This window comes from Tamandua tetradactyla, chromosome 7, assembly GCF_023851605.1.
Source record: "Tamandua tetradactyla isolate mTamTet1 chromosome 7, mTamTet1.pri, whole genome shotgun sequence".
Classification (NCBI taxonomy): domain Eukaryota; kingdom Metazoa; phylum Chordata; class Mammalia; order Pilosa; family Myrmecophagidae; genus Tamandua; species Tamandua tetradactyla.
Genome location: NC_135333.1, coordinates 25,726,445 through 25,749,615, shown reverse-complemented (window position 1 = coordinate 25,749,615; position 23,171 = coordinate 25,726,445). Strand labels below are relative to the sequence as shown.

At 40.3% G+C, this 23,171-nt stretch overlaps 1 protein-coding gene across 7 annotated transcripts in view; it reads left to right on the top strand.

Annotated features, from left to right (window-relative positions):
• The window catches only part of LARGE1 (LARGE xylosyl- and glucuronyltransferase 1), a 617,012-nt gene that overhangs the window by 335,209 nt on the left and 258,632 nt on the right, over positions 1 to 23,171 (top strand). For all 7 annotated transcript variants that reach the window (XM_077168649.1, XM_077168652.1, XM_077168654.1 and 4 more), the window contains exon 6: positions 8,509 to 8,680. In XM_077168649.1, coding sequence (XP_077024764.1) covers positions 8,509 to 8,680 — 172 coding nt within the window. The remainder of the gene's footprint in view (positions 1 to 8,508; positions 8,681 to 23,171) is intronic.

Below are 23,171 nucleotides of genomic sequence, written 5' to 3'. Positions count from 1 at the left end.
CTTGACATGCGATGGTAATGCCTTCTAACTTTATTTTTTTGTGCTTCCCCAAATTGCACTATAATTTCCTCAGAGCATTCATTTGGCACAGAGCCTCAGACTTAGAAGCCTTGGAAGTGTTTGTTGAATGAATAAATGAATGATGAACGGATGATGCATTTTGCCAGTATATCCCCATCTTGAGGAATGGTTTTAATAAACATTGTTTTTGTAACTGTATTGTTTTATTTTTTCAAAACTACTCACTGAGTGCCTTCTATGTGTCAGATATTGTACTAAGTATACATATATTAATACATACTGTGCACTGTAATAAGAGGATTGCAGTTTCTAAAAATATTAAGTCCAGGCTATGCAGGAGCTAATGCAATTTTCTCCTCAGTGCATCAAAAAATCTATTAGTTAAGAAGGGAGTTATATTTCAGTAAATTAAAGCACTATAACAGTCTAGTTCACACATTAGAATTCCCAATGCTTTGGAATGCTCCATTTCATAACATAAAGTACCGAAGGGTGTTCAGGCAATCTGTACATGCGCCAGTGACCAATCTCCCCAAGCTTCACAAAGCTAAATAAGGATGTTTCCTACCGGTCGTGAGAAAGAAAGGGGCTTTTTAGTTCTTTGGTCACTGATATGAGAAGGAATGTGGTTTAAAATCCATGATCACATCCCCCGTGATTCACTGTGTCTTTGTCATCATTCTGAAATTATTTTTTTCTGAAAGAAAATTTCTTAGTAGATTTCTGAAGGATGAATATTTTGCATGGAAGCCAACTCATCTTATCGTAGGCTAGGTTTATATGTTCTAAGTAAATGTTAGTTGCTGCTTAGTGGAAGATAAACTTTGATGCTCTTATAAAGTTCCTTCCAAGTTGCTAATATAGGAAGACATAAAATGTGTAATTCAGCTTTCTTGTTGATACTGGTTGCTTAGAATTTCACTTAGAATTTCTTTTTTTCACCATCATAAGCTTCCCATGAGGTATAGAGATACCCTAAAACTTCCTGATCTTCCATCAACACTGTCTTTTTTCATCTTTGACAAAGTTCTCTTTTTATATATCCAAAGCAGTGTTAATTTCAGGTGGACGCTGAAATTCAGTGCCATCTTATGTCTTGCTTCTGAACAGTAAACCGTTTGATGATACAGTGTGAATGATCGACTCAAGAAATACTCTGTTTCCTGTGTGTCCTAACTTGGCTTTTTTTGGAGTGTAATCTGAGGACCAGTGCTTTAGAATCACCTGGGCACTGGTTAAAAATACATATTTGTGGGTCCCACCCAGACCTGATGAACCTGCATATTTCATGGGCATCCTGCAAAGTTCTGATGCCTCTCAGCTATCCTGGTAATCTTTCCTCCACAGGTTACTAGAGCATAATCCAAAAATGCAAATCACATCATGTTTCTGCTAATAAACCCCTTTTTTGCCTTCCTACAGTCATTAGGATATTGTCTGCTGCTCTTCAATGTGCCATACCTGTCTTCCAACATCGGGTTCTTTCCTGCCTTTTTTACATCCTTGTCTATCACTTCTAACTTCAGCACTTAACAAATCACTACCATTATTTTACACACGCAGGCATACCCATGATTATTTATACCTCTGTGCCTTCACTCATGCTAGTACTTCTTCTTTGATGCCTTTCTCCCGGTATTGGATTGATTCCTTCCAACTCATCTTTCAAGACCATATCTAAGGCTCAGCTTTTCCAGACTGCTCTATCTGATTATTCTCCCTTACTTCCTACCATTCTTCAGTTGTTCTTTCTACTAGGTTGCTGATAATACCACTGATATACTTGAAATTTATTATAGTCCAGTTTGTTCCATGAATATACTAAGAACCACTGGATTATACATTTTAAATGGGCAAATTTTGGGTATGTGAATTATATCCCAATAAAGATGTTTAAAAAATGAAAATTTATTTCATATTGAGCTCTTCACTGGGACAAGCACTATTGGCCAGGTGCCTTAGTTCTCTAATCTCATTTAATCCTTCCCCAAAGCATAAACAATGTGTATTATTTTATTTTCTCTTTTTCATGGGTGAGGAAATGGAGAGAGGTGCAGTAACTTGGCCACCCAGCAGGGGTGGAGTTAGGATTTGGAATCTGGCCGGTAGGACTCCAGAGCTTGTATTTATTTTATGTGCTCAAAGCAGCTATCAGAGTCCCTGTCCCACCTGGCTCCTCATCCCCCATTTCTCAACCAGTACATCCTGAACACACAGGTTGGTTCTCAAGATGACACTCGTAAACAATATGAAAGACAAATGACTTTTCAAATATTCTAAAGCTAGGATGTCTTCTGTTATCATTTTTTAGAATGTGTCAAGATGATTTGTCATCCACAGAAAAATGTTGACATATAAGAAGTCTGTTTACAACAGTAAGCATCTCCATCATGATAGAGGAAGCTTATAAACTGTAAATAGAGTAACTCTAGGAAAGGGGCGGGATATACTACTGTTATCCCTATTTTGCAGATGAGAAAGCTAAGGCCCAGAAAGGTTTAGCAGCCAGGGATGCCCAACTTCAAGGCTTTTTATATGGAATTGCCTTGAACCATTACTTCTTGGTGAATAGGAGTTGACAGGATGGAGGCGAGGGCTTACTGTTATGTCCCTGGAGTGACTTAGAGAGTGAAGAAAACTTCTGAATAGGGACATGGAGGGAAGAAGAGAGAACACTCAGACCACTTAAAATCAGGATATTCAGTGCTAGGGACTGAAAGAGGGGGTAAAGGAGGGGAGTCAGTCCTCATCTCCCATGCTTTGGAGATAATGCCCACCCTTCAGACTTTTGTTGAAAGGGGGTAAATAAGAAAGCACATTTCAAGCACTTATCACAATGCCTGATGTGTAGTAAGCCTTAATAAATGCTATTATTTTCTAATGTTATCATACCTTGGGCATCCCAGTGCTTCCTGAAAATCAAGATATGCAAAAGAGGCAGGTATCATTTTTTGACAAAACCAGAATCTTTTCCTGACTTTCCCTTGTCCTTCAAAGGTCAGAAACATGTCCATCACCACTGAGGCATGGCTTTCCTCCATCCCTTTTGCTTTACTCGGTCACCTTTGGAAATGTGTTTTTCATCCAACCCTTTGCCTCCATACTTACGTCACTACCCTGGTCACGTTTTCCAAGTAACTTTCCTTGGACCATCCAGCATGAGATGAACCCTAGAATTGCCCTCGTGTCCTGTGGCCTAACTCTCCTTGAGAGTCTACTTTACATGGAAACATTTAAAACGTGGTATTGTTCATGCTCCTTAATGTAAGTGCATTAGGTGGTATTCCAGGGCACAATTGCATTTTTGTAATGAAAGCTTAGAACATGCTGCTTAGAATTATTAATAGCCATTGCAAAGATAATAGTCTGTCTGTTAAAATAAGCCCAACTTTCGTTTTTATTATCATTTTAATTACATGACCCCTTTGGCGTGTTTATATGATGAAGAGAGTGCTGAGATATTGCTCTGCCAGGACTTATCGTCTCTGTGGGACACTCAGGATCATCTGCATGATGTCCTCCTGTTTTCCTCAGCCTTCCATTGAGCATTTGACCCCATGACTTAATGTTTCCGGTTGGATTGAAGTTTGTTTGAGTGGGAGCAGCACCACTGAGAATCGTACAAAGAAACTTCCCCAAATGTTTACAGGTGACCATACATGCCCACTTTTCTTCCTCCCAGAACCGAAAAATGTTCAGTCAACTTGAAGATCCACCAGGAGAGGCTTTAAATTTCCCAGTAGATTTCATTTTGTGATTTTGTTCATTTGTTATTATAGAGACATACAAAAAGCTGATGGGTTACTCATTCTATGTGACTTCCCCTTTACTGTCAATAGTGCCATGTTTCCTTGCTTATCAAGCTCAGAAACCTGAATCATTTGAGCCTCTGTAGTGCTGACAGACACTCACTGGGAGAGGAGAAGTGGGTTTTGCAAAAGGACCACTATGTTCCCAACACTGGACTAGATTCTTACAACACTCTTTGCAATATCGTGAAACCCCCATTTTATGGATAAGAAAGCTAAAGCTCGTAAAGGTTAACTGACTTGCCTGAGGTCCCGCAGCTTATTAGAAATCTAACTGGTACTAAAATCCAGACTTTGGGGCTCAAAAAGCCGTGCACTCTACTGACCCTTGACTTCAGAGATTCTAGATGTTTCTGCTTAAAGTTGAGGAAAATGTCAAAGGTAGGATTTGCACCCAGACCTGGCCGACTCCATGTCCTGCTCATTCATTCATTCATCAAAGATTTTTTGAGTAATTACTATGAAGATATCACATTAAAAAAAAAATCCCCCCTGCCTCAAGAAGCTCCAGCCAAATGGAGGAGAGAGACACAGTATGATAAGTGCTATAATAGAGAAGGAAGAACAGCTTGCTACGGAGCCCTAAGCCATCCTGGAGCAGGGGGTAAGGTGGTAACTTCTAATGAGAGACTTAAAGGAGAACAAGGAGTTGGTGGGCATGTTGTAAGCCAGGTTACCTCTAAGATGATGAGACATTTCTAATATATTTATCTTCTCACCACATGTTCTTTCCCCCAAAGACTCCTTCATTTTCTGCCCATTCCTGGGGTCTTCTTCCTGAATGCAAACTTGTTTGAATGCCTTCTTTACCTCTAATCGAACACTCTGCCTTAATTGATTATGTATTAAGTTGGGGACTTAGGCAACATTCAAACCTGAGCTCATGTTAAGATTAATTTATTCATGTAGTCCCACTGTTTTGCAATGCGTGCAAGTGCCTCACATGTGTGTGAAAAATAAAACCGAGCGTCAGGGCAATCTAATTAGATGGCTTAACCCAACACTCTGGTGTTCGATCTTCACCAAGCTCTCCTGCTTTGATGGTAACTGAAATAGATGAATAAGTTAATCAAAGGTCTGATTAAATAGCACAGCTCTGCAACATGGACCTGTGATTGCCAAGATTCAGTTCAGGCAGATTCACAGGGGAGAGAAGAAACTGAACTGAGTTTCAAAGGCCAGAGCTTTCATGAGGAAGAGCTTTGTAAAGCGCATGGGGGTGAGTTGGAGTGAGGGGTGGAATTACTCATCTCTTCCTCCGGCCTCAGATCTTAAGGTGCTCTCTACTTAGGAAGCTGCTTCCCAGAGGACATCTAATGTGGTTTGTGTAAAGGATGCAGACCCTCACCTGGAAAATCTAGCTGTAACTTTGCAACTTGTTCCCTATGGGGTCTTAGACACAACACCTGCCCTTCCTATGCTATCTGTCCATCTGTTTTAGTTTCACAGCTTCTAAAACAAATACCATACAATAGACTGGCCTAACATAGGAATTGAATGACTCACAGTTTCATAGACTAGAAGGCCTGGTTCATCCTGGGGGCACTATCCTCTGATTGACCAGCAATCTTTGGGGTTCATTGGCTTGTCCTTCATGCAAATGTGTGTGGTAATATTCTCTCCTTTCTCTTCTGGTTCTGTTGACTTCCACATTCTGCCTGCTCCTTGTGGCTTTTCTGTCTGTGTCCAATTTCTTTTGCTTATGAGGACTTTAGCTAGACTGGATTAAGGCCCACCGTCATCCGATTAACTAATGGTAACTAATAACATCTTCACAGGGCCTGTTTACAAATGGGTTCCCCCCACCCACCCACCACCGCCGCCACAGAACCATGGGTTGGGACCCAAACATGCCTTTTGTGGGAGACAAGATCCAGTGTCAACATCATCCAACCATCTGTCCATCCATTCCACAGATGTTTGTTTTTCATTTATTACCTGTAAGGCATTGTGCTTTGATCTTGCACTCATTCGTTTACTTTCTTTGTGTTACCTGTGACTGGGCCGGGTATGTTACCTTTGTCATTTCAGATCCTCTCTCACCCACCTCCACTCTGCTTTGGGCCCCAGGAGGCTGCCACAAAGGGACTGTGTCCCTGGGCTCACCTGTCCTCTGGCTTCCGTTTGGGTTTGGCTAGAGGTTGCACCAGTAGATTGTTGGGAATTGGAGGGTGAGGTTGAGATATTTTTCCCTGTTCCCATGCTGTGGGATTGCCACAGGTAAGCTGTGACTCTCTACTGAAGGTCACTGTGCCTGCCCTCTGACTTTAATCACAAATGGCCACCCCCTCTGGATTCCAGCAACTGGCCTTGAGGTGGTCACAGCTTCCCACGCTTGCCCTTCCCAGAGTACTATGCAGTTCTTGTGCCTCTCTCTACACTCTGTGTACACTTCAGTAAATAGTTCTTTTATTATTAAAATTTCCTCAAATTATCCAGTTTGAGCGTGCCATCTGTTTCCTCCCACGCTCTGACTAATACAATGAAGTAAGCACTAGAAATCTCTTGCCTTTTTTAACTGAGGAAAGCTGAAGCTGAGAAAAACTGAGCACCTTGTCCAAGGTGACATAGCCATCAAGTGGCAGCTCCAGCATCTGAATCCAAGTGTCAGGCTCCAGAGCTCAAGGTTTTATGCTGCATGACATCCCACAGTCCCTCCCCTTCAGTAGATAGCCATGGTCTTCTAAATACTTGGGGATGAGTAGGGGTGGGGGAAACAGGAAGAGGACAGGAGCATGTATTTTCTGAGGGTCTTTTGTGTACCCAGCACTTGAGTCCTTTAAATCTTTTAAAATTTTTACATCAGCCATGTGATATGTAGGTGGCATCTCCATTTTACAGGTAAAGAAATTGATGCTTAAGAAGATTAAATTTCTTGTGCAGGCTGGAGCCTGAATTTGAAACTCTGTCTCTTTCCCCCTTCTCCATGCTACCTGGTACTAGGAGACAGGAACTACAGTCATTCAATTAATGATTTTGTTTCCCAAAATTCATTTTCTTTTGTATTTTTTGAGACCGGTACAAGATGAGCTTGGTACATCAGTTTCCTTTTTTTGTTTTTTATGGCCAGGATTATACTCATTTTCTGCCAAGGGTCATTGCAGAAATGAAAATAAGTGGAAGCTAAACAATTTTTTTTTCCAAATTAGCTGCTAAGATTAAATATCACATGAAGTGGGTCATTTGAGTTATCGCAGGGAGTCCTTTATCATAGCTCACCTAAGCTAGCTTCTGTGTCCGGGTTTTCCCACCATCATTAGATGTTTAAAAAGAAAGTAGTATTTAGTTTTTCTTTCCAACATTAGTAGTTGCGTGTTCTAAAAATTTGGAAAGTGCGCATTAGTTTAACTGTATATGTAGTTACTCCCATCATCCTAAAATGCTTAATAAACTGTTGTGTTACCTTCCATTTTTTCTTTCTCTGCATAAATTTGTGTGGATGTATATTCATATTTGATTACAAATAGTGATTATTAAACAAAAGCAATTTTGAAACTTGATCTTTCTCTTTAAACATTAGATGCAGTTTTATTTTTATTGCTTTTTCATCTGCATTGCTTTTAACCTTTGTGTATTAAATTTTTAAAAGTACCTTGTTTTAATTAACTGTTCAATTTTGAAGCATTTGAATTGCTCCTATGTTTCGCTTTCCGAGTGATGAACATCTCTGGAAATAAAATGTTGGGTTCCCGTACTTAAATTTGATTTTTTTTTTTTAAGACAAAGTCCTCAAAATACAATTTTGTGGATGAGAAGATGAATTTTTTTTTGGAATCTTGATAAGGTGACCACGTTTCTCCTATCAGTAATAACTTCGTGAAAGTAAGAGTTGTGTTTCAACCTTCGTAGAAACCTCCCATAGCATTTAAGATGCCCACGGTGAACTTTATAGATGATTCTATGCATCTGACAGCTTTCACTGTGCTGGTGTTGTGTATTGTTTTGTAGCCTTTCCTTTGGCCACCAAGTGGCACATAGAGGTGTTCCTTTCTGACACTTCACCCTCCTGTGTGAGGATCACAGTGTCAGCACTCCACGGGTTGTTCATTTCTATCTTTCTGTGTTGTGTGTCCTCTATTGTTATGTGTTGAAGAGTTTTGAATAGATTATGACCAAATCATCCTTGTGTTTTATCTGAAAACTAAGAAAAGACAAATATTAATATACTTAATTACAACTTTAAAAATTAGATAAACATAAGCTTTAACAATACCATTAAGTAGTGATGTTTAATGACACAGAAATAGAATGTGATTTAAAGGAACATATACCTACTGAAGAGTAATTAGGTGCTGCTTGCAAAAATTATATATAGTGCAATTCAGTTTCTGTACTTTTATTCCTTCTTTTTATATACCCTTATTTTCTCAAGTGAGCTTAATTTTTATAATAATTAAAAATTTTCATTTAAAAGGCCAGAGCATAGTGCTTTCATATAACAGTTGTTTCATTACTATTACTTTTCCTCTCCCTTGATTCAGATACATTTTCTTCCAAGAAACTTCCACGTGCCAAAATGTAAAGTATATGAGTAAATCATTTAAAAATGTCAATTAATTTCTTCAAGCAAAGTTTTATTGGATACTTTTTGTGTTCCAGGTACTTTTGAACAAAGAATGACTGTAGTGATTTTTTTATCCTATTTTCTTTCTCTTACTCTCCGCCCTGTCCTATCTAGTCTGAAGTTTCCTGGATCCCCAACAAACATTACTCTGGGATTTATGGTCTGATGAAGCTCGTCCTGACCAAGACCCTTCCTGCCAGTCTGGAGCGGGTCATCGTCCTTGATACTGACATCACCTTTGCTACTGACATTGCAGAGCTGTGGGCTGTGTTTCACAAATTCAAAGGTAAGTGGTGCCATTGGTCCTGATACCTTGGTAGGTGTTTGGCGTGCCAAGAAAAGTGATTGTGTTTTTTTAAAAAGGAGGTAAGGTCAGTTCTAATGAAATCGTGCTAATGAAATGGATAAGGAGTTACCACTATAGTTGGGTATCAACTCTCCTTTGATTGGAAACATGTTAGGGTGGGGCTGGGATTGGTTTGCATCTTTTAGTGAACCTGATTTCAGGAGAGATAAGGTCTAGGTTCATGAGAAGAAACCAACTGAGAATGCTTTGTAACAGGTAAATATTAAAAGTGTATATTTTGTATGCAGGTAATTGATTATTGACATCCTTACGTAGAGATGTGCGTTTGTTGGATTTCTCTTTTCATCCATCGATATCTTGATGCCTGGAAAGCCTGTGAAAAAGTAAAGATGGGTATTGATCAAGGAGTGTTTGAAAATGTTCTTAGATTTTTTGTTTTCATTAATGCTGTGATTTATCATTTTAAAGAGGTATATAAGTTGGGCATTTAAGACATTCCTTCCAGTCTGGTTGGTTTCTCTTTAGCTATTATTGTAGATCTTGCCACTGCCTCAGGGTATATGAGAATAACTTGGAACATTACAGGCCAATAGGTGAGCTTAACTGGCATGAATACATGAGAGAAGTGGCAGGCTAGCACAGATCTGGGGCTATTTTTTTAATACTGCTTTCCCAAATGTCTTCCTTAAAATTGCATGACTTCATAATCCCTCTCTTTATTGGGCAAACACAATGAGAAAAAATTGACAGTGAGTTTTTTCTTTTTTTCTTTTTTTTTTTGTTGGCAGTGATTCTTAAATTTTATTTCTTTTAAATTTTTGTTTTTAAAATTATACTCTGATGAGCTGAGACTCAGCACCAAGGGATTGAGAAAACCTTCTTGACCAAAAGGGGGAAGAGTGAAATGAGACAAAATAAAGCGTCAATGGCTGAGAGATTTCAAACAGAGTTGAGAAGTTATCCTGGAGGTTATTCTTACGCATTAGATAGATATCACCTTGTTACTCGAGATGTAATGGAGAGGTGGAGGAAACTGCCTGAAAATGTAGAGCTGTGTTCCAGTAGCCATGTTTCTTGAGGATGATTGTATAATGATATACCTTTCACAGTGTGACTGTGTGATTGTGAAAACCTTGTGTCTGGTGCTCCTTTTATCTACGTTATCCACAGACGAGTAAAACATATGGAATAAAAATAAATAATAGGGGGAACAAATGTTAATAAATAAATAAAAATTTAAAAAAAAAATGTACTCTGGCGTCTGTATTTAAAAGTTCCTTCTGCCTCTTTGTCTCCTCATCTTAGGAAGATAAAACACCACTTGGTGATTTTACCTTGTAGCATTTTCTTAAATCCCAGGATTTTCCAGTAGGTTTCTCTTTCTGCCCACTCTGGTCTCTGCCTGCTTTGTTCTTTGGACCTCTCACCTCGGGGTGAATTGAAGCAAATGGTGGAGGTGGCATTGTGATGGCTGGGACTCTCCCTTGTTAGGATCAAAATTTACTTTTTTTATCCATGTCAATAATGACACCAACACAGACATCATTTTGCAAAGCTTTTGGGACTGTGTGTGTCTCAGCTTTCTAATCTCTTCTTCACAGAGTGCTTTCATTTGTCCTTCCATTTTATAAGTAAAGGAACTGATGCTCAGAGGAATGCAGGGTTCTCCTTGGAGTTGAGATCAGAACACCTGTACCTAAGCTCTGACCCACTGCTCTTTCCAGGTTCTCCCTTCATTTCTGCTTATCATATTGCACTCAGTTTTTCTATAATAACGTGGTATTTCCTTCATATTTTTATGCTCATGTTCAGTATTCAGTGGCTTATTCAGGAGCTATTTATTACATTGCTGCTATGTATCAGACAGTGCACTGGTCTCTGGAAATAAAGATATGAGTAATACAGGGTCAGTGAGCATTACCACCTCTGCTGGAAGAAATCAATGAAGACATCTAGGAAGGCATCACAGAAAAGGTAACAGTCATGCTCATCAGGTTAAGAATAGTGGGACATGTGTGGTAGATGCTCAGGTTGCCTTTTGGGAATAGAGGACTTATTATTACTCCAGCTCCTGGGAGTGCTGCCTGCAGAAGGCCCTCCGCTGTCAGCCCCCTTTGGGGATGACCTCATGCTGCTTCAGGCCATGTGCTTTCCTTGGATGCTTCACATCATTTAATGATGGACGTAGGGTCCTGTAGGAACAGCTGGGCACTCCCTCAGGACTGCTTTGCGGCTCATTTTGTCCCTCTGCCCAATCCTACTTCCTTCCCTTCCCTTCCGTAGGTGTTGATCCAAGAGCACACCCAGATAAACCTCATGCATACCAACTTCCAACCTTACAACCATCGATGTAAAATACTTTAGATCCAAAACGATCCAAAACATAATCCCTCTCATAAAGGCAGCGAGAGTTGACTTCGTTACTATAAACATTTTGAGTGACATTGATGTAATTTGGCCTTTTTAATTTTTCTTTCAAAACAGCTAATTGTCTGGGTTGCAGCAACTCTTTTTATTTTATTTCTGGCATGGGCAGGCTCTGGGAATAGAACCCGGATCTCTGACATGGCAGGTGAGAATTCTGCCACTGAACCACAGTTGCCTGCCCTGTAGCAACTCTTGTGTTCAGCTCACGCATATGCTTGATTCTTTAATGGTGCAGGGAAATCCCTGTGTGCCTGAATTCACCACATGGAGAATCTATTAAGAAGCCTTTCAGTAAGGACCTAAGCCAGATCCTCAGCCTCTACTGCTGGGGCCGCTCGTGTGTACTTTTCTAAAAGGTCCTCTTGATGGTATTCCCGTGCTCCCTGAACCGCAGGTAACCTAAGTGGCAAACGCCTCCGTCCCCACCTTTGCAATCTGCATTCTTACTGCGCATGCTCCAAGCACTGGAGAATTTTCAGAACCTTAGTTCTATTTGTTTTCCTACAGAATTCTCTATTTGCATTAAAAATACAGTAAAATTGTGAAGGTAACCTTAATTTCTATAGAATCTAGCATAACAAAGATGAAAACACAACTATCATCATGTTATTAATGATAATTTTATTAAGGGTTGGTGAAGAGATTTTTTATTTTTATTTTTATTTTTTTTCTACCTGGGCAGGCTCCAGGAATCGAACCTGGGTCTCCAGCACAGCAGGCAAGAATTCTGCCGCTGAGCCACCAGTACACCGCCCAAGATTTTTATCTTTATAAGTTAATTAATTTTGTGTGTGTGGTTATATATATATGCCAAAAACTGTCATTTTAACTATTTTTAAATTTACAATTCAGTGATATTAATTATATTTACAATGTCATGTTACCATCGCCACCATCCATTAGCAAAATTTTTTCATCACCCCAAACAGAAACTCTGTCCCCATTAGGCAATAACTTCCCATTCTCCTCCTCCAAGTGCCTAGTAACCTCTTGACATATTTGCTTATTCTAGATAATTCATCTAAGTGGAATCATACAATAATTGTCCCTTTGTGTCTGTCTTATTTCCCTTCGTATGATGTTTTCAAGGCTTATCTGTGTTGCCAAGTGCATTAGAACAGCATTCCTTTTTATGGCTGAATAATATTCTACTGCATGAACAGACCACATTTTGCTTATTCATTCATCTATTTATGGACATTTGTGTTGTTTCCATCTTTTGGCTTTTGTGAATAATGCTACTTTGAGCATTGGTACACAAGTATCTGTTTGAGTCCTTGCTTTTCTTTCATTTGGGTATATACCTAAGAATGGATTTATTGGCTCATATGGGAAGTGTCTGTTTAACTTTTTTGAAGACCTGCCAAACTTTTCTTCTGCAGCCAGAGCCACCAATTCTTAGCAGAAAGAATCAGACACACTGCAACCGCCAGAATCAGGAGTCACCCATTCAGTCATGTTTACTCAGTTCCTGCTAGTTACCAAAACATTTTCACAATGTTGGGAATGTTGCAAGAATAAGACAAAAACAATTTCTACTTCTGTGAAATTTATATTTAATTTAGAGATAGGCAATAGACTGATAAAGAACTGAAATGTATAATACACCGTGATTAGTGCTCTCAAGGAGATTCAAGAGAAAAGAGAAAGGAAATACCTTTGTGTGTGTATGTTGTTGTTGTTGTCTTAATATTAAAATACAGTGATAATTAAAGGTTTTTAAAAGAGGTGACATTTAAGCAAAGACCTAAAGAATTTGAGAGAACAAGTCCATAGGTGTCCAGAGGAAGAGTGGAATAGTGTTCTATACTATTGAAAGTCCCTGTATAAAGTTCCTGAAGCAGATGTGTCACAGCAAGTGTGAGGAATAGGACACAAGTCAGAACAGAGCAGAGTGAGCAAAGGAGAGGAGGAGGGCTGAAGAGAGCAGATCACAGATCCCTTGTTTTTAGGACAATGGGAGAAATTGCCTTTCCTTTCAATGGTATGGAATGCCATTCACAGGCTTCCAGCAGAGGAAAGACTTGATCTGAGTTAAGTTTTAACTGGCTTCATTCTGGCTGCACTTTTCAGAGTAGAAAGAAAAGTAGGGAAACTGTTTTGATGAACTATTGCAGTAATCCAGATGTGAGATGGTACTGGTTTGGACCCAGGTGAGGCAGAAAGATGTTGCTAAGTCATATTTGTGATATGTTTTGACAGTCAAATTATGAGGATTTTCTGTTGATTGGATGGGAAGATTGAGAGGAGTCAAGGACAAACCCAAGGTTACTGAATGGATAGAGATGACATTTGTTGAGATGGAGAAGACGGCAAGAAGAATGAGTTTGGGGGGCAATCAGGTTTGAGATACCTCATTGAATATTGACATGGAAATGTTGAGGAGACAGTATTTGTAAAGTAAGGGGAGAAGGAACTACTTTTTCTTAGGTACTTCTTCTCTTCTCTTCCTAGCTCTTTCTGAGCTAGAGACTTTGCATATTTGAACTCAAAACCATTTGGCTTTAGATTCTTTGCTTCTCTCCACTACTCCAGTGGAGGAGAGTGGAGGAAAGGACAGCTACCCATCTGGAGGTAAGGGCTGCATCTTAGATTACCTTTGACTGCTAGTCCGTTGGTCACCCATGATGCCCAAATAAATGCCTTGGCTTTAACTGCACAAAAATTCGGAAATACTTGATCTAAGTGATTTGGTGGGAGCAGGGGCTAGGAGCTGCTGTGAATGTTTAAATAATAAATTCACTCCCATAATTTGAAACTTTTATAAACTGTGCTCAATTCAAGATAGTACTTTTATTCATAATAACATGTTTCCCATTTAAGAAAAGCAAGGTCAATAGTTTAAAGTTCCAGCCCTAAGACAAGCATGGTCAAGCACCTGTGGGCATCACTGCCCTCACTCTCAGAGTGTCCCACTACAGGCAGGTATGTCATGCCAGTGTGAAGTTTTTAAGAACCTGATAGGCTCACTGTGAACCAATGAAAGCTAACATTTTTAAGCATGTACTCTGTGCCAGCCATTCTGTTAAACATTTTATAGGTGTTTAACCCTCACAACACTCCCATAAAATATTTACTGTTAATGTTCCTAATTTAAAATTTTGGGAACTGATGCTTAGAAAGGCAGTGCAGCTTGTTTAGCATCTCACAGCACTTAAGTTGTAGAGCTGGGGTTTGAACTTAGATAGCTAGACTTTAAATCCAATGCCTTTGTCTTGCATTCTACATTCCTTAAAATAGAGTAGGATAAAGCATTCATTGTTCTATGAGTGGAGCTTGGAGTCTCTTTGAAGAGATCAAAGTTAGATTAATAAAGGAACTCTAGGTGACCAAATGTCTGTAGAGGATAGGCCCCAAGATGGTATAAGTATTGAGAAATCACAGGCTTGGAAACAAACTTAGAGGCATGGAAAAGTGTAATTTTCCTAAGATTCAAGAAATAAAACTTCGGTTTCCAGAATCCTGGCTTAGCATGTGACCTCCCCAGAAATGCACCATTAAGTAGCTGTGAATCTCAAGAGCTCTGCCCATTGACTCATTGTGGAAGAGCCGGAATGGAGGCTCACATAAGGGCTCTGAGACCTTGGGCGCGTTACCCAACTTCCCTGGACCTAAATGAACTGGGAACCATGCTAAACTGTGTCCTTGTGAGAATTGTGCAAGATAATGTTCGTTCTTCTTCTCATGTTGCATTTTCTCTAAGGGCTTCCGCCAGCATACATGGCATAATGATGGACGTCATTATTGTAAGTCTACTCCATTACCTCTCAGCTTTATCCACAAAGCCATTGGGGCTGGGGGTGGTTGTAAATGTAAAACATTGTAGACAGGCTGAACATGAAAAACATATAAAGTACTACTTTTGAAAAAAATAGTTGTAGAACTTTTATGCTTGTACTCATTTGCCGTGGAGGGCCTTTTAAAAATATCCTTTGAAATTTCTCCAGGTCTTGTCTTTCTTATCTCGCCTCTGCTATACCACCCCTGTTCTTGGTGCTTCCTCTCCTTCTGGAGATGGAATTGATAGAGGAGAAAAAGTTTTACAAATGAAGAGACCAAGTTTCAAATCACAGCCTGTATCTGTCTTGGGGGTGAGGTTCATTTAGCCCCCCTTAACCCCACCTCATCATCTCTAGAAAGGAAATACTCATCTCCTTCAGGGGGGAGGTTTGGGGAGGCCCCTCACTGATCCTGGTACCAAGTGGATGTTCAATTCCCATCTGCGCTGCGTCCTCATTTCTCCTACATCTACGTTCATCCTTACCCTGTTTGCCTCTTTTCCTTTCACTTAACATCGTTCTCCTTTCCTTCCACCAGCAACCTTCAAATGAAGCTTTATTTTTCCCCTTTTAGCTGCTACGAAAGAAATCAAAGTATACCTTTCCAACAGACTGCATGGCTGCATGCTAGTGGAGCTTCCCAGATTAAAGCCTCCCCCGCTGGGCTGGCCTATCCCCACCTCTCCCACGGCTCGGTGCTCGTAGATTTCCACTCACCTCACATCCCTTCCTGGTGTTTCCTAAACCTGAGAGATGGTTTTGCCTCAGAGAAATAAAAACAATATTTTAAACATTATAAATTCTCAAAGTTCTTTAAAATGACTCTAAAAGTACAGGAGCCCCTGGGATTTGGATGATACACTGTTAGTATAGGAGGCCCTGGTATTGTGCTGGGAAAAGAGTGGGGAGCCTGAGTTCTATGTTTGTCATAAATCCTAAGATTTCACAAGAAAGCCAGGCATTTCTTTTTAACCCGTATTTTACCATATCTGCAAAAATTCTCCTATACTCTTCATATTGATAGGTGGATAGGGTTCCTTCCTCATCACCGATTTTCATTTTGTTTTGTTTTGTAACCTCTTCCAACACCTAATTGATTTTCCACTTGAAAAATGTCAATAGCCTCTTAAGTTATTTCCTCCTGCCTTATCCTTGTACCCTCCTGCTTTCTGCACATCTGTTACCCATGCCACCTTCTGTTCAGAATCTGGAAACAGGCACTTTGATTTTCTTGTTCTATGTTCATGGCTCTTCCATTTCATCAGCTGAGATGCGCACAATTGGGAGAACCTCAAGGATTTTATTTCTGGTAAGATTGGTGAAGAGTTTTAATTATTTTCAGTTCAGCTTTGCAGCAAGTCTGCCTTCTATTACTGTGTGACTTAGAAAAATCACAACTTCTCTGAGCCTAGTTTTTGTTGGCATTTGTTTCTATGAAATGGAGGAATGATGCTTTAATAACCAAGGCTTTATTTTTGTGTTTATTTCAGATAATGGCTCTGTCTGTTTTGCCTAATACTTAATAAGTGTCCTTCCTTTTTGGCCTCTTTCAGTCCTCCTAAAAGTCTTGCAAGGTACCTTACCTGAGGCCATACAGCACGTTAGTGGCAGAGTTGAGTTGGAGCTGGACCGACTATACCCTTAACTGATAGGCTCTAGATTGAACTGAACACACAATTACATTAATGTGTAGAAAGTTCTTTGAAAGGGAAAATTCAGGGTCTGGGATTCCACAAACAAAGCAATTCTGTTTTGGGGTGGGAGCGGGGACAGGAGAAGCTTCTCAAGGGAAAGGACACTGGATCTTAAGTCCTTTTGCCTGTCCTCAGAAGGAAAGATGTATACAGGGCATGACACCAGAGAGAATGGTACAGATGAAAACTGCAAGAGGCCTACTATCTGTTCCTCAGACAGGCCAGATCAGCTCCTGCCTTTGTCCCTTTGCGCTGATGTTTCCTCTGCCTGAAAGACTCTTCCCCCAGATCTCTGCTTATCTTGCTGACCCAAATCCCTTCAAGTCTTTGCTTAAAAGTGAGACTTTCCCTGACCATCCCATTTGATCCTGAGCCTGAATCACCTTCCCACCCTCTTACCCCTGCTCTTCTTTCCATCTTTTCTCACAGCATGCATTACTTTCTAGTCTAATATGTAATTTACTCGTGTGTTGCATTTATTCTGGGTCTTTCCAGCTAATGTATAAGCACTGCAAGGGCAGTCGTTTTGGTCCATTTTATTCACTGTTGTAATCCCAGCACCTAAAAGAGCGCCTGGTACATAGTAGGTGCCTGATAAATATTTGTTGATTAAATGAACAAATGAAGCTTTTGATTTTAGGTGTACTGCATGAGGTGAAAGAAAGCAGAATAAATATGAACGGTCTTATAAGTTACGACTTTGGGTTTTATCAAATGTAATTGAATTGATTTGATTGAATTGAATTGATTCTCAGTTTTGAAAGATCCCTTTGCTGCCGCATGGGGATGATCTGAATGGTAAAAAAGAAAGCCCAGTATCTTGGAAAGGGAGTCTTAGCAGCACATAAACCTACTGCTCTAGTCTAAGTGAGATGTGATAGTGACCTATAGCTGGTTGCTCATCTTACTGACAGCCCAAGGGACCCGGGCTAGAGGTGAACTGGGGAAATTGAAGGGATAAACCCCAGATGAGAGGACATGATGCATTCAGTTTTGGACGTGGGGAGTTACAGAGGCCTTTGAAACGGAGAGGAGATGGGATGGATGACTCTGGATCTTCAAGAAAGGTCTGGGCTTCAGTTATGTTCAAATGGTTCCTTTTTGGCACTAAAATAGAGCATTGTCATGTTAAAATAGATGTTCTTACCAGATTATTACAGTGCCCTTTTCCAGGTGTGCTCCGGGGTAGATTCTAGGGGTGCTCAGGGCTGTGGCGCCTGGTCCTGATGGACAGTGGCTGCATTTCATGTGTCTGTTAGAGAGTTAATTGGGTGGTGGCAGAAGGTAATCACCCGCTACAAAGGCTGGGCGAGGTGTGACTGGCACACTGTGATTAGCGAGGAGGAGTGACAGAATGAATGCTCAACAGACTTCATCAGAGGGAAGATTAGTGAACTCACCCTAATTGTATCATGAGCTCCTGCTTGTGCAGCCCATGCCCAGGGGCTAGTTTGGACTCCTGTTTTCACTGCATCGGAGAGCAGCCACATCTTGGTACCTGGGTCTGTACTGACCACTGGGTGGGGCAGGCAGCCACCTTGAAATGTCACCCATGACCGGACAGATGATACTTCTGTTGATTTCGGAAATGCAGAGGGAGCCAGGCTGTCTGGGAAGTGAGCTGAAAGATACTTTGAGGTGCATAATAATGGGAAGAAAAGATAGATTTCTGGAAGTAGATATGGGGTAGTTCTGCATTTTCCTTCACCTCTCTCTTACACAATTCAGATGTCCACCACCTTGATGATGGGGCAAAGAAATCAAGGGCCTTTCCCTTGGCTTGTTTGGCATTCTCTTACCATCTTTATAGCCTTGGGATAGTTACTCAAATCTCTGAACCTCAGCTGCCTGTCACAACAAGGGGTAATAATACAGAGAGTACTGTTCAGAGGGCAACATGAGGTGACCTGTGTACAGGTTTATAGCACAGTCCCTGGTACAGAGTGAACACTTTACAAATGTTAGCTGCTGTTATTACTAATAAACTAATTTTATCATCATCAAAATAAAGGCAGCGATCTAGACACAATAGTCAGGATGTGAGGTCCTTGATATTAGTCCTGTATGAGTTGGTAAAGTTTCAAAATAACCTTAGGCAGGATGGGAGAGTGCCTTGGAGGGGAGAGATCAGGCTTTCTATCCTAACTGGAAGGAGCTGGCTGGCAGTGTGCGAGTGGGAAGAGCACAGGCTTTTGGAGTGAGAGAGAGACCTGAGTTAGATGCCTGGCTTTTCCCTGGCCATTTACACTTCAGTGTCTGTCTCAATGGCAATAATGTATCAGAAGCAAAATGTGTAATTCACCTAGCACTTTGCAGGTATTTGCAGTTCTGAGATACAGTGTTTTTCACATTTTACAGTTTCTGAAATTGAGATGTGACTTGCAAAAAACAACTTGGCACATGGTCTTTTTCTCCTGGAAAATGTTTTCATAGATCCTACAATTGGTGACCTCTTAAAATGCAGAAAATACGGTACTATTATTTGTATTAGTTTCATTTCTCTACCTTTTTCTGTTGTCTTTGAGTGGTAGAGCTGGGATGGAAAATGGGAAGAGCTGTAGGCTGGAGAAAGGCTGAATTGAGAGGCTGATTATAATCAGTAAAAGAGGAGGATTTTAACAGGCCACCCCTTGATTACCTTTTATTGTGTGAACAGAGAGTCCTGGGACATCTGTGCCATTGCTATTTTTGGTAAACATCGCACTGCCATCTTACACATTGGAATAGCTACCATCTCCTCTCCTGCCCTCCCATTGTTGAGACCACCTGCTGTTTCTTGGAAGCAAGTCTTTATAGGTTTAAGGGCATGGAGAGAGGGAAGGTCAGGGGATGTTGAATCATGGAACAAACATTTTGGATTCCTTTGACAATTTCAGGAAGAAATATTGAAAGGCTCCATAACATTAAATCTAAAACTATGAGAAGCTATCTTGCCCAGAAGTCTCTTCTTATTTATTTAGACAGTCAATAAATATTTATTGAAGATCTACTGGGTATCAGATGTCCATGTACAAGTTGTATTCCCTGAAGCTCATCCTGCTAGAAATTTGTGTGACTAGCTTATCATTCTTTAAAAAAGAAAAAGAAATCAGATACTTTGGGGAACATTTTAGTATTTCTTGCCATTGATGTGGATTATTTAGTTGGATTGCTTTTCTTCTGTTTAGCATACATCAGTCACCTTGAGTTAAGGAGATTTTGACTTTGAGTTTTTAGGTGTACAGAGTTGTCCCAGTTGATTCTGTGCATGAGTAGGGTGTGGGGACTGGTTGAGACCAAATAAAGGCCCTAGGGATTTGATGATGCATAGTGAAAGTCAGGTACAGACCAAGTAGTGAGGGGAGGGAAGAAACAAATGTTAAATGAATTTATGATGGCAATATCCATCTCTAGAGTCAAATGCTCAGAAAGGAAGCTTTTTATTTCTTTTTTTTTTTTTTTCTTTTTCCTTTTTGCTCTGCAAGTGTCTTGGCCAAAGCAACTTGCATTATAGTTAGCTCTCCTCCTAGTCTGCATTAGCAACATGCCACACTGGATTAAATAGGCATGTGGGAGCTAAGCTGTAACCTAGCGATCATTTATACCTTTGTCCTTTGAGCAAAGGTATAAATGAGTGGCTGCGTGGAAGTTGGCTTCCAGTATCAGAATTACCTGTAGGGTCTTTTCAAATTGCACTGATCCAAGAACCATTCCCATCCCCCAGCCATGGCCTTGACACAACTACCAACTTGAAATCCTGATGAATCCCCTGTTGAGAATCATTGCTTTAGGGCAGGGTTTCTCAGTCTTGGCACTATTGACATTTAGAGCTGGATAATTCTTTGCTGTGGGACACTGTCCTATGTAATGTAGGATGTTTATCCAGATGCCAGTAGCACCACCACCACCACCCCCAGTTGCAACAACCAGAAAATATCTCTGGACATTGTCAGATGTCCCCTGATGGAGCAGTGGAAAGGGAATCTTTCCCAGTTGAGAACCACTTTTTAGTGGCCTATGTTATTGATGAGAACATAGGAGATCAGTCAGGAATGTGTGGTGCCACTCCTGGAGGTAATTGTTTTAGGTGATTGATAATGATTGGCCCCACAGAAGAAGTGAAAAATGAACTTTCTTGTTTATAATTTAGAGATCCCACACCCCGCCCTCATGCTCTTTGGGTGAATTTCCAAAATAGCCATATAAAAGCTCCTATTGGATATGCTTCAGACTTTTTTCCCCTTCTTATTTACTCTTGAACTATGAATTTTCTCTTCTGCTAGGACTGCAGATACTTGAGCAGTTACAAATGAATTTCCTCTTTCAGAAGATAAATAAACGCATTCATTCCCCTGTACCTGGAAGGATACATGATACCGAGGGAAAGTGTGATTGAATTAACCGGACTCAAAAGCATCCCTATCCTCAGAAGGCCGTGCATTCAGTTAAGACCGAACGTATTTATGATCTTCCTTGTGCATTACAAGAGGGGCCCACTTGCTCCTTATCTACATACTCCTGGAGACAGGAAGTCAGTGTGTGTCATTCTGTGACTATCACAAGGACCCAGATGTTTTTTCCTACTAAATGTACAAATTATTAGTGGCATCTAATATATGACAAGGACGGGCATGCCTGTCAAGAAAGACAAATACACTGGTCTCCTCTCCACTCAGTTTACTGGGCTTGCCCATCTGGCAGAGTGCAGTGGACCAAGCAGTGTATGCAGATCCCTTACTGAGATGGATAGACGGACATTTAAAGAAATGCTGTCAACCAGTGTGTGTTTGGGTGAAATCACCAGCTTCCCTGTTAAAATACTTTCCTGTACAAGCATTTTTTTTTATTATTAACAATTGTCTTTATCAGAAAAGAGATCTCTGTTTTCTCCTTTTTTTGTTTGCCTTTGATGGGTCTTAAGGAGAAAGAAGACACAGCAATTTTGGGCTTCTCTTCTTTGCTGCTTAGATACCAAAAGAGATCTCATGTCATATCCCTTGATAGCATAGCTTCCTACAAGATAAAAAAGAAGATTCTCCAAATCCAGCCAATAATCCTCTTTTTAAAATTTGTTCTGAAAATGATGTAATACTAGGTTATAAAAAAAAAAGACCAAGGAAGACAGACCTTGAGGGGGATGCCTTACATTGGGTAGTGGCAAAGGAGATCGGCAAGGAAGGAACACACGTTTTTTTCTTTCTTTTCTTTTTAAAAAAACTTTATTTTGGAACGGTTTTAAATTTATAGAAAAATTGTGGAGATTGGAGAGATTTCCCAAATATTCTGCACACAGTTTCCCAAATTGCTAACATCTTACACTAGCTTGGTACATTTTTTACACAATTTATTTTTACAAGACGCCTGATGTAGTCCAGGTACCATGACTCCTGCTAGGTGCTCTGCATACGTTAGCTTCTTTCATCCTACAACAATCCCAACAATTGCATCCTCCAATCCCCATTATATAAGAGAGAAAACCAGGGTTTCCAAAAGTTAAATAACTTATCCATAATCATCTAACCTGTAAGTGACAGAGCCAAATTTACAACCCATCTCTTTCATTTGTTCATTTATTCCACAGGTTTTTAGGCACTGCTCCTTGTCAGTCTCTAATTCAGTACTGAGTTTATAAGGATGAATAAGATAGTACACTTGCTTTTCAAGAATTCAAATTCCCATTAGAATTCAATAATAATAAATAAGAAGAAAGGACTGTGATGAGAGATAGGGAGGAATGTACCAAGCTTAGTGAGGCCACTGTGGAGAGAGTGATCAATTCTGCCAATAGACCAGGAAAGACATCACCCACACATAAGTAAGATTGATATTTGTGCATTGGTTAGAGGTCTCTACATCAGGGGAGGGGAACAGGGGCAGGCAGGGAGACAAAATGGGGCAAAGGCATAAAGACATGGAGCAGCAGAGAATGTTCCGTGAACCTCAGGTAATTCCCTATAACCAGAATATTTACTGTAAATAAATGGATGTGAAATTGGATCGAGAAGTAGTCAGGTGCTAGAGCATGGAAGGTTTGGCAGGCCGTGCCATGCCACGGAGTTTGGGTTTTTCCAGAAGACAATGAGAACTCATCAGCAGTATCTAAGGAGAAGAGTGACCTAGCCAGACCAGTCATACCTCAGTAGATGAAGACAATTGGAGGGAACCAACAAATGATAGAGTCCAATTAAGAGTCTGTGACAGTAATTCTGTAAGAGGTGCCCATTTGCTGTTGGATGCACCAACAGAATTGAGTGTTATTTAAGGATTGGAAACAGGTGTCCACATGAGATGCAGTACAAGAGAGAAGGATTTGTAGATTATTCCAGTTTCCCAGTTTAGAAGATTAGGTAGGAAGTGGAGGCACAGATTTAGAGTGAAAGTGAAATAATGATTTTAGATCTTCTGTCTGAGATTTTGTTGTGGTGGTCGTTTTGGATGTTTAGCTATAGCAGATGCCCCCTCTTAGGACATGACGTATGTACTCCCCTGTGATAGTCATGTTGTTTCACCTGCTCAACTTCGATTTCCCCCTTCCACTAATATCAGCATAATGCCTCCTTTCCTTTTATAAGCCATGCCTTACCTATTTCA